The sequence below is a fragment of the Saccostrea echinata genome, unplaced genomic scaffold (assembly GCF_033153115.1).
Source record: "Saccostrea echinata isolate AGI-Se365-2 ecotype Australia unplaced genomic scaffold, CSIRO_AGI_Sech_v1 ptg000047l, whole genome shotgun sequence".
NCBI lineage: Eukaryota > Metazoa > Mollusca > Bivalvia > Ostreida > Ostreidae > Saccostrea > Saccostrea echinata.
The window spans coordinates 10535228-10549552 of record NW_026889796.1 but is presented as its reverse complement, the minus strand read 5'-3'; the positions used below and the strand labels follow the sequence as shown (position 1 = coordinate 10549552).

Below are 14325 nucleotides of genomic sequence, written 5' to 3'. Positions count from 1 at the left end.
GACAAAATTATCAATGTATTCGAAAGTATTTAATTACATTTCAAAGTAATTGATCCCAACCCTGCCACAACCTCATTTTTTTTTCCTCAAACACGAAAATTTGACCCACAAAATAAGTGATTTCTATTCAAAATATTATCACAATATAGTTAAATCATTTATATTTTGTGGGAGATATAGATAGACATCTTTCCTTATGCAATTTTCAAGGTATACTTTCACAATATCAGACCTAATGTTGGGTAAAGTAGGTGGGATAAAGGAGAAGAATTCTACAAAGAATGTCTAAGACATCATTTATCTTTGGATTTATCCCCAGAAGAAGTTCATAACACAGGGTGAAGAAGTGGAAAGGATTTTTATGCAATTAAAAAAGAAGGTGGCATATTTAATGTATTGAGAATAATACACACATTATCGTGTTAAAGTACTCTTCTTTTTAATATTTTATCTATTTTATAATTACAGGTCAATTTGAAACTTTAAAACACCAAGGTTCTGTGAAAGAATTTTTTGATAAAGTTAAAGCAGACCACAAAGCGGTGTAAGAATACTTTGCATGACTAATAATCATACAACTTTAAGTTTGCAATGTCATTTTAAGGTTATATATATATATATATATATATATATATATATATATATATATATATATATATATATATATATATATATATATGTGTGTGTGTGTGTGTGTGTGTGTGTGTGTGTGTGTGTGTGACAGGATCTTCTATGTTTCTTTATAGAGTGGTAAAAGAACGTAATTCAGAAAGAAATCAAACCAAATTTACCAACTTTGTCTAAAGAGCTTTAATATTCAATAGTGTAAGCAGACATGTACATGTATAACACATTGTGCAAATTGTTTTCATTGAAAATATTCTGCATTTAATCTGTTTTCAGGATATATGGAGTAATTGTATAACCATAATTCATTCATTGTTTCTATATTATCTATATATGAGGCAAGGCAATTCTAAACAAAATTGTATTGAAATATATGTCTTATTTTACATTTTATCCGCAAAGATTTTTTTTTCAAATGTGAATGTTCATTTGAAAACCGATAATCAAGCTCTTTTCCTCATGGAAAATAGAAACTGATTAAAGCAAATAAAGAAAAATCTTGCTTGAAAAGGTTCAAAATAAAATGCAAAAACAGCATAAAATTTGGTGATTCTAGGCCCAAAAGATACAGGGTAACGTTTACGAGAATTGTTTTGATTTTTGCCATTAATTTTATTTTACTTTAAGTTTCAAATTTTGACTGAAGAGATTTCCGTTCTGTATATTTTGAAAGAAAGTACCCTTCCTCTTAATATATTAGAAAACGAAGTCGATCATTAGATTAGAATGGCAAAGCAAAAAGAGGGAGAAACAACAAATCATTGCACTTCCGGTGGATTCAGAATAGATGCTTACCTTGAGAAATTTCAGATAATTTTACATTCATTATGAGTCATTATTTCTTAAATAATATAGAACTGTTTCTTTATATCCGCATTCCTTAATTACTAGAATATGCTCTTTCTTTTTTATAACGAAGGGAATAGTTAAGTTCTTCATGCTTTGTTACTGAAAATTCTTGTAATGCTGTTCAATATTTAATCTCCCTACCGCCATGAAGGCTCAAACTCAACTTGAGTAAATACTATGTGACAAAAGAACATTTTAGCTGAATAAGGTCAATTTTTCAAAATTAAGGGTTAACAGCAATATTCTACAATAATTACATATCATTCATTTTATCTTATTTTATTTACAAGTTTCTTGTAACATGATGCATATTTCTATAATCTCATGTATATTCCTTACAAAATACTTTTACGTGCAAAACTTTGTATACATATAATAATTGAAAGACAACACAATTCATGGAATTCATTGTAAAGAAAAACAAACAAGTCCATTGAAAGAATGAAGCCAATGTACGACATCTTGCTTATTATTAATCATTAATATGAATGTTGCAACCAATTCTGAGATAACTAAAGGCAAGCACCCAGTCAAGACATATGATTTTTTTAGTTATTTATTTTTGTGATCTCTGTTAAAGTATTCTCAGTTTAATACGTATTATCTCACTATTGAATGTTCAACAAACAATTAACCAGAGTACGTTCATTCTTCAAGATAAATTTACCTGATCTCATTTATAAATAAAAACGCAAGAAAACTAGTATAACACATAGTTGTGCCACATGTTTGTTGTTCACATTGGAAGCTCCAGATGAGAGAGGAGTCGCCTTGACTTCTTCAATCCATTCCTCGACTATCATCTCTAGCACTGACATAGGAACAGCTCCATTGTTAAGAATAATAGAATGGAAATCTCGGAGGTCAAATTTAGTGCCTGTAACAATGACATTTTTTTCCTGACATTTCAAAGAAGATTTATAAAGATTAACAATCTAAATATGATCGAATTGTACCTGATTTGCAGCTAATTAAATGTGGGGGTGATTGTAACTGGAGTACCTAATTCAGTCTCTGCTTTTTTTCGGAGATCCTTGATCTTAATTTCGCCTATTTTGTACGCACATGCCTGTCCAGGCCACGTGATGTATCTATTGACTTCTATCTCCGTAGCCTCGTAAGAATAAGCTGTATAGTTCAGCATGTAATCAATAGCCTTCTGCTTGTCCCAACTAACAATGATAAAAATGACAATATATAATTTATAAAACAAAACCTCCTCTGTACACATTTTTATTTCTTGAAAACTGTATATTCAGGCCCGTAGGAAGCAAATTCACTTTGAGGGGGCACATCCATACATTTTCAGTTGAGGGGGCACTAACAACTACCAAAATTCATTGACAAGCAAAAAAAAAAAGAACAAGAAAAAGTTCATCAGACATTATTATTGAGGGGGCACAAGCATATAGTAGCTAAGTTTTCTACAGTATTCTATATATCGGCAAAATTATTGCGGGTGGGGGGTGGGGATGGGGGCACGCCCCCTCCCCCCCGTGCCCCCCCCCCCGGTTCCTACGGCCATGAATATTTTCGCCAGAGCTTATGTTTATACTTACTTGTAGTAATGTAACCCTGTGTCAACAACAAGTCTGCAGGCTCGAAGAATTTCTGCACTGTACCGTCCCATCCTTAAAGAAATAGCTTAGCAATTCATGTTATTGTTGTTGTTGTCGTTTTAATTTTAAGCAATGAATGAAATATTATTTTCCTGAATTTTTGAAAATAAAAGTCGAAGCTACTCACAACTCATAGTCGTCTTTATATAATCCCATTTCTACTCCAAGATATTCTGAATATAACGCCCATCCCTAAACAGATATTGTGGTATACATGTATATATTTTCAATCAAAACATTTTTCGATGACCAGCCTACGATCTTTCTTTTTAGACAAAAACCTACGTTTTGGGTTACTTTGACTTGTATATGTAATGCATCTCTGCATTGCCATGTTTGTATTGTTTGGTTGCTTGGTAAATGAAATTAGAAATCGACGTTTCTTATTCTGTTTTAAGTAAGCGCTTCGAATGCATGCGACCTCAGTTTTGACGAAAGCAAATAAATTTAGGGATACTTCATTGATCGAATCTAGGTTGAAGACCGATATTTTGTATTTTAAAGTGATGACATTGGAACTGTAGACGAGTTACATTTACAACTTTTTTTCCAATTCGAAAGATAAAAACAAGAAAAAGCCATTTAAAATTTATATTTACTTATAAATGATATGATAAACCGTGTACCTCAGAGTAGGCGGAATACCATGGAAACCAAACAGGAACATCGTAAAAAGATAAGGGAGTGTGCCGTCTGTAATCCGGTAGATTTGCCTTCAGTGCGTAACTGTGCTGTTGTAGTAAAAATGAATGTGTAAAATTTATCTAGTGACATTCTTACATATCAAAGAAAAAGGAATTTTTCATGGATATAATGTTTATTTTTCATAGATATAATATTATCACCTGTAAATGATGTCCAGGGCTAGCTTCGTGAAGACTCAGAGCCATAAAATCAAAGAAAGGGCTGGAAAATAAAAATTATTTTAAACCAATTCAAGATCATTAGATCATATTTTCCTTTGGTATTAAAATAATATGTTTCAATCTCATGATCATTTGAAGAATAATTACTTCTCCAGTGGCCTGAATAGGTTGATGGAAAATACGCCAGGATATTCCTCTGTCGCTGATGAGTAACCTCCCCCTGGACCATCATACGTCATCTTCCTTATTCTTTTAAGGAGGAATAACTATAAACCGTTATCACAAAGCAAGGGATAGATAAAATAAAAACTCGAAATAATTTAATAAAGCCATGCATAAAAATAATCAGAAGCAATCGGTACTTACTCAAGGGGTACATCTGGTATATTTTTAAAGAATTCCGGTAACTTTGGGTTAATTCTGTTGAAGACAATATCGTTGTATTCTGCTAAAATAGTCTCCTGTAATGACGAGTGACATATTTTTGATTATTTGTTGGCATCAGAGATAATGAAAATAAAAATATCACTTATAATTTGTTTTTTGGCTTGTGCTATGGAGAAAATACGTTATTCTATTAAGTGATGCCTTTCGTTGATATTTATTAGCAAAAATCTGCAACGTATAATATAACGATACACAAGTGTCAGTTAGCTTACATTTGCAGTTTGTCCCTCTATAAGAAATATTAAAATCAAACTTACAGAATTGTTTGAGTAGAACCGAGAGTCGTTAACAAGACTGTTAAAGAAATCTTTCACCGTGCCAGTATGACCAAGTTTTTGCATTGTCTGCAGAAATAAAATGAAAGTAGAACTTACAAACGATAAGAAGAACCATTCAGAGTTTCCAAATTGAAAGAATATATTTTTATAGCTTAGAAAATCCTTTGCTGGGAAAAGTTCTCAATTTCATTTTTTTAAATAATCAGTTTTTAATACATGTAAAACTTATTACATGATGCATTCTTATGTCATACGTTAACAATGTGCTAAACGTTCGGAAACGGAATACCTTCTTCATCTCTCCATGAATTCTTTCCACTTCCTGTTCTCCCACTTTATGAACTTCTTCCGGTGTCATGTTGAAAGACAAGTGCCAAGTCAGGCATGCACGATAATAATCAGAACCGCCTTGCAGACTGTTGACACCATAATGTGAACGAGTATTAGGCATGTATTCCTGGGTAATGTAATGGACATGTTATCGCAATGTCTTTTGAAATTATTATATGCAAGTCTCCTATAATAAATCTATCAATAATTTTCTTTTCAAAAAAACCTGCATTGTGAAGCTGTCTTTCTTACATTAATTATAAATTCTTTGATTTTTCGGTATGCTTCAATCGTCCTATTTACAGCTTGGAGCCCTCTTTCTCTAATTCCTGTTCTACAAATGGTAAAGATTAATTCTATATGAAACTAGACCGCAAAAGACACAACTGTGCAATTAAAAATATGAATAACCATTTTGAATGGAATATTAATGGTAATCAAATATTATAAGTAAAAGTATCGTTATTTTAAATCTGATCATTGGTTAAGTATTTCAAGACGGTTATTGCCACTCACTTTTCATTTTCTGGTATACTAGCAGCATTCGTTAAGGAGTTGTTAAAGGGTGAGTAAAATGAGGATTGTATTGGTTCCACTAAAAACTTATCTATCATTGCTGGAACACCTGCCTGAAAAGGATTTATAAGTTTTATGATTTTTCTATTAACAACTTCTCCCGTGTGTCCCGATAATATTTTGACTAAAAACAAAATTTATTAAGAACAGGCTATCCTTGGCTGATCTATACCTATGATTAGTTTTAAGTAAAATGCAAAGTAGAATGTAATTTGTTATCAGAATGCTAGAAAATCAGCAGTTAAAAATACTTTAACAAAAGTGAACTATTCGTCATCTGTCTATTTTTGAACAGTTTCATTGCCATCTTCCTAATGCAAAATTAATGTAGATGTCGAAGAGATACATTGTTTTTTCAATGATTTCCTCCTTTTTCGTTTTAGTTATATACAAGAGACCCAAGGGCCTTAACGGTCACCTGAGTATAATACATCACTGTAACGGATCCACAGAAGTATGAAATAAAAACAAAATAAATTGATTAATGAGTATGTTTGCTAAATACACAACAGCAGAGAAGATTTTCAAAGAAATAATGCATTTTCACTATACATGTTTCATCCATAGAGTCCTGCCCTAACACAAGAACCCCGACCAAGGGGCCATGAATTTCACAAATTTGGAAGAGAGATCCTTGTTCATTATAACCATGCAGTTTGTCTGCTTAATACTAGTACTCGAGGGCAAAGAAGATTTTAAAAAAAAAATGCATTTTCAGTATACAATCAATAGAGCTCCTCCCTAACACAAGAACCCCTGATCCCGGGGCCATGAAATTCACAATTTCGGAAGAAGCATCCTTATTCATCATAACTATGCAAGTAATTTGTCTGCTTAATTCCCAGCAGAGATTTTAAAAGAATTTATGTATTTTTACTATATGATCAATGAACCCCTCCCTAACACCAGAACCCATGACCAATGGGGAATGAATTTCACAATTTTTGGACCATGTATTTAGTCTGTTTGATTAATACCTAAAAGAAATAATACATTTTCCATATTTATCAGAGAGTTCCATCTTAACACCAAAACACCTGACCCAGGGGCCATTAATTTCACAATTTAAGTAAGGACTCATTTCTTGTTATAATCATGCCAACAGTTTGACTGCTTGATGACTGGGCGTAAAGAAAGAGCTTTTTAAAAATTATATTTCTTTATGGTTTTGGCCCCACCCCTAAGGGAGAGGGGCCATGAAATTGCCAATTTTGGTTTCTCTTGACTTATAGATGCAATGTACCAAAATAAGTTAGAAATGGTTAAGCTGTTCATGAGAAGAGATGAATCCTGAATCCGTAATTTTGTTATATACAGTTTATTTCCTCCCTTTTTTCCTACTATTTTTGACAGAAATTACTTCTTTTATATGAAAAAAAAAAATATTTGCGACAAGCGTTGTTCTATAATGTTAAAATGTTTCACTGTTACTTACAACTGATACGTTGTGGTACGTTCTGTTCAGTCGAATTGCTTCACGAAATGTTTCCTCTATTTCATCAATCTAAAGATGCAACAGATTCAGTAAATAATGAAGCTGAACAAGCGACGTGCATATATTCATAAATCATACTTTTCAAGTTCTTTCGAAAATTACTACAAATATTTATATTAATTTTCATGAAAATTGGGAAAATAGACCTTGTTAACGTACAACATAATGAACATATTTTATAGACAGGAGCTTTTAACCTGGTGGGGTATTGCATTCAGTCTAGCGATATAATTTTCGAAATCTCCTCTGGAGTTTGATGACGCTTTTACAGCACTTGTGTATAGCTGGACACCCTCCAGAAAATTCATCGGATTCAGCGCGCCATACCTGTTATTAATAAACATGTGAAACAAGAATTATTTGGCATCATTTTCATTTTTTTAAGAATTTTTCCTATGATGGAAGAAAGCTTCTGTAAGATTTTACCAAACAAATATAGAAATACCTACTTTTAAACATATTTGAGCATGTCTGCTACCATATGTCCTAAATGACTACATACCAGGCCCATTGAGATCCATTAATATAAGTCTCAAACGTATCTTTTAGAATGAGGTAGTTGATCCTTTCTGAGGAGGATATATTTGAGCTTATAGCATTGAGTCTGTTTAGAAATCCTTGTGTTTTATTCTGAAAACAGCAAAAACAGTTGCCTTACTCTCATGCTGCCATTTTGCATAAAAGATATTCATATCTTATTTGACATATTTAATCTATTTGATGGCCAAAATGTAAGGGGGAGATTTTTTAACTCAATCATGAAACCTTCAATTTTCTCAAAGAGCTCAAATAATATTTAGACCCTAAATAAGTATAAGCCGACGAACCTTTCTAACTTCAAACATGCTTATGTCGTAGGAATAAACTCGATCATTATTGGCGTACAGTCCAATATAAGTACCATATTCTGGTTCGTTCTCCATACGCCAGGACCAATATTCTTTCTGTATTTTCTGAATCGTATCTACTGCAGCTATAAACGAAAAATATACTTTTGTATTTCCTAATATGCTAACTTCTTTTCTAAGTTTCTTTAAATCTAGGTTTTAAATTTTTTCAGTTACTGCAATATGCACATTTTGTATTATGTATTTAAAACTATACGCTAGAGTTATATTTAAGTGAATAATTTCTAATGTTAAAAGATAAACTTTACAAAAAAAAATATTCTAATATAATTATAATTATTATAATTAATATAGAATTATTATTATTATTATTATTGTCAAATTCTTAAAACAAAGTTCTGTCTCCGGATTAACTTTTACATTAAAAATAACAAATGTTAATATGAGAATTTATCAGAGCCCTCCTTATTGTCATCTGCCAGAAACTTCATTTATAAAATGCATGAAAGCATTCTTAAATAGTTATCATACTGGGTACTCAACAACCTCTTGCTTACCTTTGTCAGTTTTATAATGGCTGTAAACAGCTACAAGTATATAAATATATCAAACTGAAACTACCTTGTACGATTTATGGGTAGAACTCCAATGAAAATTACTTTGTACATGGAAATATCATCGACAATGAAAAATATTGTTACAAATTAGCTTACCTTTTCCAAATATCATTAAATCAAACACAGAAATGGCCAGCAAGAATATCCCAATCTGAAATGTACATAATTTGTTAACATCTGTAGATCTTGGTGATGATGTAAACCAAAAAAAAAAATCAAAACTTCTATTTAATACCCTTTATAGAAACTTCTTAAGGATATCCGCTCCTCAGCCTTAAAATTGTTATTTAATTTAAAAAGTCTCAAAATGAAGCTTAAAATTGAAATCTTTTCTTCCAGCAATTTTCATTTCATGCATCTCAATATGATTCAATATGCTTTGAAGTCCTTGAAACGGTCTTGTAAAAAGTTCACATTGTACCACATAAAAGTACAAAAATAAATATTTTTAAAGAAATCGAATTTCCTTTAATCTATAGCCTTAGATATCAATGTTTATTAGCATGATATGAAATTAGAAAAGATCTGTGATGTCTTGCAATGATAGCACAAGTTTTTTACACTATGCACTATATAACAATTAAAGTAAATAGAAGAACTAAAGTACCGTATAAGTATGAAAAATATGCAGTTTTCTCCAAATGCCTGAATACCTACACATGATTCTAAAATAAATTTTTTGATCAAATTTCAATTTGAAAATGCATGGTAGGTGTTTTATTTCGTGTTTCCTGAAAATATATTTGAGATTGAGGTTTGATAATTTTCCCTACATAACATGATTACCTATGTTGATGAACTTCGAAGAAATACCATTGGTAAAAACACAATACTTTGAGAATTTAAAGACATTTTTGTGAGCATTTTCAATTCCTCAAGTCCTGATTTTCAGAACCTGAGGATCGAACTTCCTTAAAGGCTTTTGACCTTTGCATAGTATTTCACATTTTAAAACTAAAAAAAAGGATAAAAAGGATATAAGAAACAATATAAACAATATTGTTCATGTATTAAACATTAATCATGCTCTGGGGAAAATTAGTTTCGACAAAGAGCGGGTGTTTCAAGAAGCTATGAACAGCAATCCCTTTGGTCTTTTTTTCGAAACAAACACGAAGTTAAAAAAAGTTCGAACTAAAAGTATCCCTATTTCATACTTAATAGACAACTATGTATGGGAATTACAATAAATTTTGTTTATATTTCATTGATTGCATCATAAATCATAGAGAAGTTTTATCTTTTTATTTTAAATTCTACATAGATTTCCTGAAGAAATTGCATTTAATCATATCCCTTGATTGTTATAAGAATCTTCAAACATAATAGAGATAAAGACAAAATCTCACCTTATTCATATTGTTACCCGTTTCCTTATCCTGTCACAGTGTGCAAAGGTAAAAACAGTATCGAACATTTAACGATAGCTGTATAAAATTTAACCAATAAATTCATGATAATTAAGAGTGTCACAAATGTTTACTCTTGGGTAAATTTACCTACATGTAGGCTAATAGTAGTAATAAAGTGCTCAGAAACAATCTCAGGTAACTGACTGTTTCTGTAATAAGGGGGTTGCAGATTTTAGCTGCGAAATGACAATACTTGAAATTGTCCTAAACGAGATTTTCGTCATTTTTTACACCCACTCAGAAACTTGGGTATAGATCAGAATTATAACGTTTCATTACTTTCTCAATGAAATTTCCTTACTCGAAACAAAGCAAGTGAAGCAACACCATGGGACTTCCTTTCAAATAATATTTTGGCACTTTTTTAAACATAAATTTGGACAAAGAGCATTTAGTATAACACAAGAAATTAACAAATGTGAGATGATTAAAATCAAATACATATTGACATTCTTTTAAAGCCGTTTTACAAAGGTGGAGTTAAGTTATTCTTTGATTTCATTAATAAAACAAATGCATTTATTTTTTTCCCCCTTAAAGTTGTTTCAAGTCATATTTATTAATCAATTCATTAATTATCATTAGTATTTCTGACATTTTCATCAACTGGTTTGCAGAATATGACAAATACTGTCCCATCCAAAGGACAACTTAATGTATTTCGTCTTAGACTCGTATATCTTTTATCTTAGACGCGTTATAGCTATAACAATAATGCTAGGTATCTTGGAACCTAAACTTAGCTCCTAGCGATAACATTAGTTAACAATAATGCTAGAGATCTTAAAGTTCACATAATTAACACATCAACACTACCGGCGATATATATATATATATATATATATATATATATATATATATATATATATATATATATATATATATATATATATATATATATATATATATATATATAAACCTGAATGCTAGATATCTTACAATTTAAAACTATATTTTAAAGCTACCGGAAACTTTTGCTACCTTAATGTCAAAATCTAGACAAATAAAGATAACTCTGGGTAACAGTAATACTAGGTAGCTTGCTATCACATAGCCAAAAGCTATTTATGTTGTTAAATAATCTTATCTGAGTATATCTCTAATCTTAGTTCAAACAGTCTAAATTTAGTCAAAACTGAACTTCTATTCTATTTCTTTTTCAATCAGAGATTTACCTTATATATATATATATATATATATATATATATATATATATATATATATATATATATATATATATATATATATATATATATATATATATATATATATATATATCATTATATATATATATATATATTTATTTCAAGATTAAATTGATCTACTGTCAGTTCAAAAGTTTGAAATTATCATGAACTACTGTTTAGTACTACATTTTTTTATTTACGAAAATTCTCTTAATACTACTGCTCATGATCATTTTCTTTCGTTGTTTTAAATCTTTTGTGCTCATTATTTACTGTTTTCTTTATAAAAATATCTCTCATACTCAGAATTTGTGTGAAACATTAATAGTTAATGATAATTTCTAGTTTACTCTACTTGAAGTTTTTTAAGTAAATTAAAACATAGCTTGATGTTATGAAAATATTTTGAAATCATACGTGAAAGATAAATGTTTGGACCATTTAAAGACATGAAAATTAAATCAGATTCCCCTAAAAAGACTGTGATTTCAATACCTTCTTGAGTCGATTGATACTGAATTTCATTTTTTTTAATGCATGTAATAGTAATGCACAAAAGTTAGTCTTTAATAAAAACAACGACGACGACGATTCTTGTTTTGCAAAGTTGTATTTATTTAATACTAAGTCTTTATACATTGAGAATAATTACAATATGGTTGGTCTTTTACTTTTCCGACACTTAAGGTAATATTTTTTTCCTGCATCTACATGTTTAGGATGGAATTATTATTGTTTAACAATATGCTTTCATACGTGTTTCAGTATATATCATCTTTAAAATGCGATAGTTGTATCTCCGCCTATTTTACCATATAAGGACTGTGTTATCTAGTCGGTGACGTCACTCAGTATATAAAAGCAAACACTGTCTGTTGTTCTACCTTTTGCATTCTTACTCTGAATGAATGCACACTGCTTTTGCGGTGTTAAATATGTCGGTAATTTTTCTGATTCGAATTCTGATTTCCTTTACTATTAAATAAATATTTTTTATGAGCAAGTGTAATTATGAAAAATTTGCAATAAAATAGTTTTCAAAGTTTCTGCTTATATGTTGACATTAATTATCAAAATACACATACCATAACAAATATTTTAACAATAAGTCTGTTTACAGTTTAATTGGTTATAGTTTATTTATTATATATATTTTTTATATATTAATAATTATACAGATTTATAATACGTTTACATTGTTGTATATGTTTCAAATTCTTGTCATACCACAGAGTATACGAGCAGACGAGAAATGAGATACAGGAACCAACGATGAGATTTGATCTCCTTATAATGTGTATTACAGCAAGCGAAATTCACAATGATGTATTTTTACTTTAATCTTGTCCAAAATATGTGTCATTTTTTAAGAGTGTTTGTTGTATGTGTATTATATAAATTTCAGAGTTTACATACAATCTCAAACTTTGTTTGGTCACATGAAAATGTTACCTTGGACATTAGTCATTTGCAACGCCATTCCCAGACGTTTTATTGACTTTTGAAAGTATGTCATTAAGTTGGTTTACCTATGGTGCAAACCCTGTCCCAGTTTGTAACACGATGCCCTTTATTCGTTTTTAATGTTGTCAACAAGCCTATTTCTGCAGAATCAGATTGATAAATGACGGTGTTTTTAACATACTTATAAATATAGTATTTGATGGGAGTAATTGTGGAATGCTCCATTTTTTAAACAAAGTAGTTTGTGCATTATATTTGTCTGAATGAAAATGCGTAATAATTATGCAAGGTTTAAATTTCGGCACAGGCTAAGATAAAGATGAGTCTACAGTTGTAATCAAAATTTTATACGAGTTTTAAGCTGTTTGAGTGTTATACTGTTTTCCAGTAATGTTTTCATTAATCTTTTTATTATCTTTTAACGTTAAATTCAGATAAAATGATTTCTATGTATTTACTTACGAAATAATGACAAAGGTTTAAAGGTATAGCACAGAACAGACGGTGCTTTTTGCCTTTGTTGTTCAAAACAGTAGTTGACTCAAATAGTCATACTCTGACGAATAAAACGACGAAAACTTACATGAGATTCGATTTTCTACATCACTAACAACTTATCTTTCACAAATGAGCGAAAAAAAACATACCGAAATTAAGGAGACCGATGACAGAAAACTTCTTTTAACAACATACTGTATAAAGCCTCAATTTTGAAATTTGAATTTTTTTAAATTTTTTTTAAAATAAAACCTTTTCCCCCATAATTTTGAATCTGTGATTACCGGGTATCTGGCCTTTATCCGTTAAGTATCTCATACTACATGACTTTATTCTAATAACACTAACATAAAATTACCTCAAAAATATCCCTACATTAGTAAACTAAAATACAAAATCTTACAGTGTATTGATTTAACAGAATACCAAGAGACACGACACCTCTTTAGATTCATTTTGCTCTTACAATGACCAATCAACATCGACTGTCCCATAATTCTGAGTTATTTTCTTTTGTTTATCTAAAAAACGCATTCAGACAAATTTATTTCGCAAGCCTTCACATTGTTTACAAGACAGTTTCTTAAACTCTTTTTGAAGTCGTGTTCTAGAACATCTAAATAAATTGCAATTACATGCAGAAAATTGCGGTAGTTATTTTTGCTCATCGTCTGTAGAGATAAAAGGTCAGGTTTTTGAAACGTATAAAAAGGGAGAACCCTCTTCTATCTCAACACAGTACACCTTGCTTTTCCACAGTCTACAAACGTCTTACGCAGGAAAAGGTAGTTATTTTTCATACGTGTTTTTGTAATATTACTATTACAATTATTATTATAATGTCTCGGTATAGTTTTTCAAGTATTTAAAATTCATATTTCTTTATGTGGTGTTTTGTGTATACATTTTTTTTACTTTGATTCCTACGAGTTTTTGCGTATTTTCGATAGGAAATCGTAGTAACATAGGGTACTTTAAATAGCAATTATTAGATGGACCCGTATGGGTTTTTTTTTTTTATCTTTTTTGTTTCATTCTAGAGATTCCCTTGTCATAAATTGAGTAAAATTATGCCTTTTTTAATTAAATTAAATTCAAAAAGTGTCATGCTGCTTTCTTAAATATCAAAATAACTTTTTTTTTTAATGTATTCTTTTTCATTTAATACAATATGTAAAGATAAAGCTTTCTAGAGTGTAGTTTAAACTAAAA

General features: G+C 30.2%; 1 protein-coding gene across 1 annotated transcript; it reads right to left on the bottom strand.

The window, feature by feature from the left end:
* Nucleotides 1–1133: 1133 nt before the first annotated feature.
* LOC133202967 (uncharacterized) lies at nt 1134–9910 on the bottom strand. Its single transcript, XM_061338818.1, has 19 exons — nt 9902–9910; nt 8649–8703; nt 8493–8522; nt 7915–8060; nt 7590–7717; nt 7285–7414; nt 7028–7096; nt 5533–5645; nt 5269–5350; nt 4976–5143; nt 4666–4752; nt 4328–4422; nt 4109–4210; nt 3941–4001; nt 3722–3826; nt 3223–3287; nt 3036–3107; nt 2479–2648; nt 1134–2353 (listed from the first exon to the last, which is right to left on the bottom strand). The coding sequence occupies exons 1-19, from the start codon at nt 9908–9910 to the stop codon at nt 2154–2156; spliced, it is 1887 nt and encodes a 628-aa protein (XP_061194802.1). The 3' UTR covers nt 1134–2153.
* Between the last annotated feature and the right edge of the window lie 4415 nt (nt 9911–14325).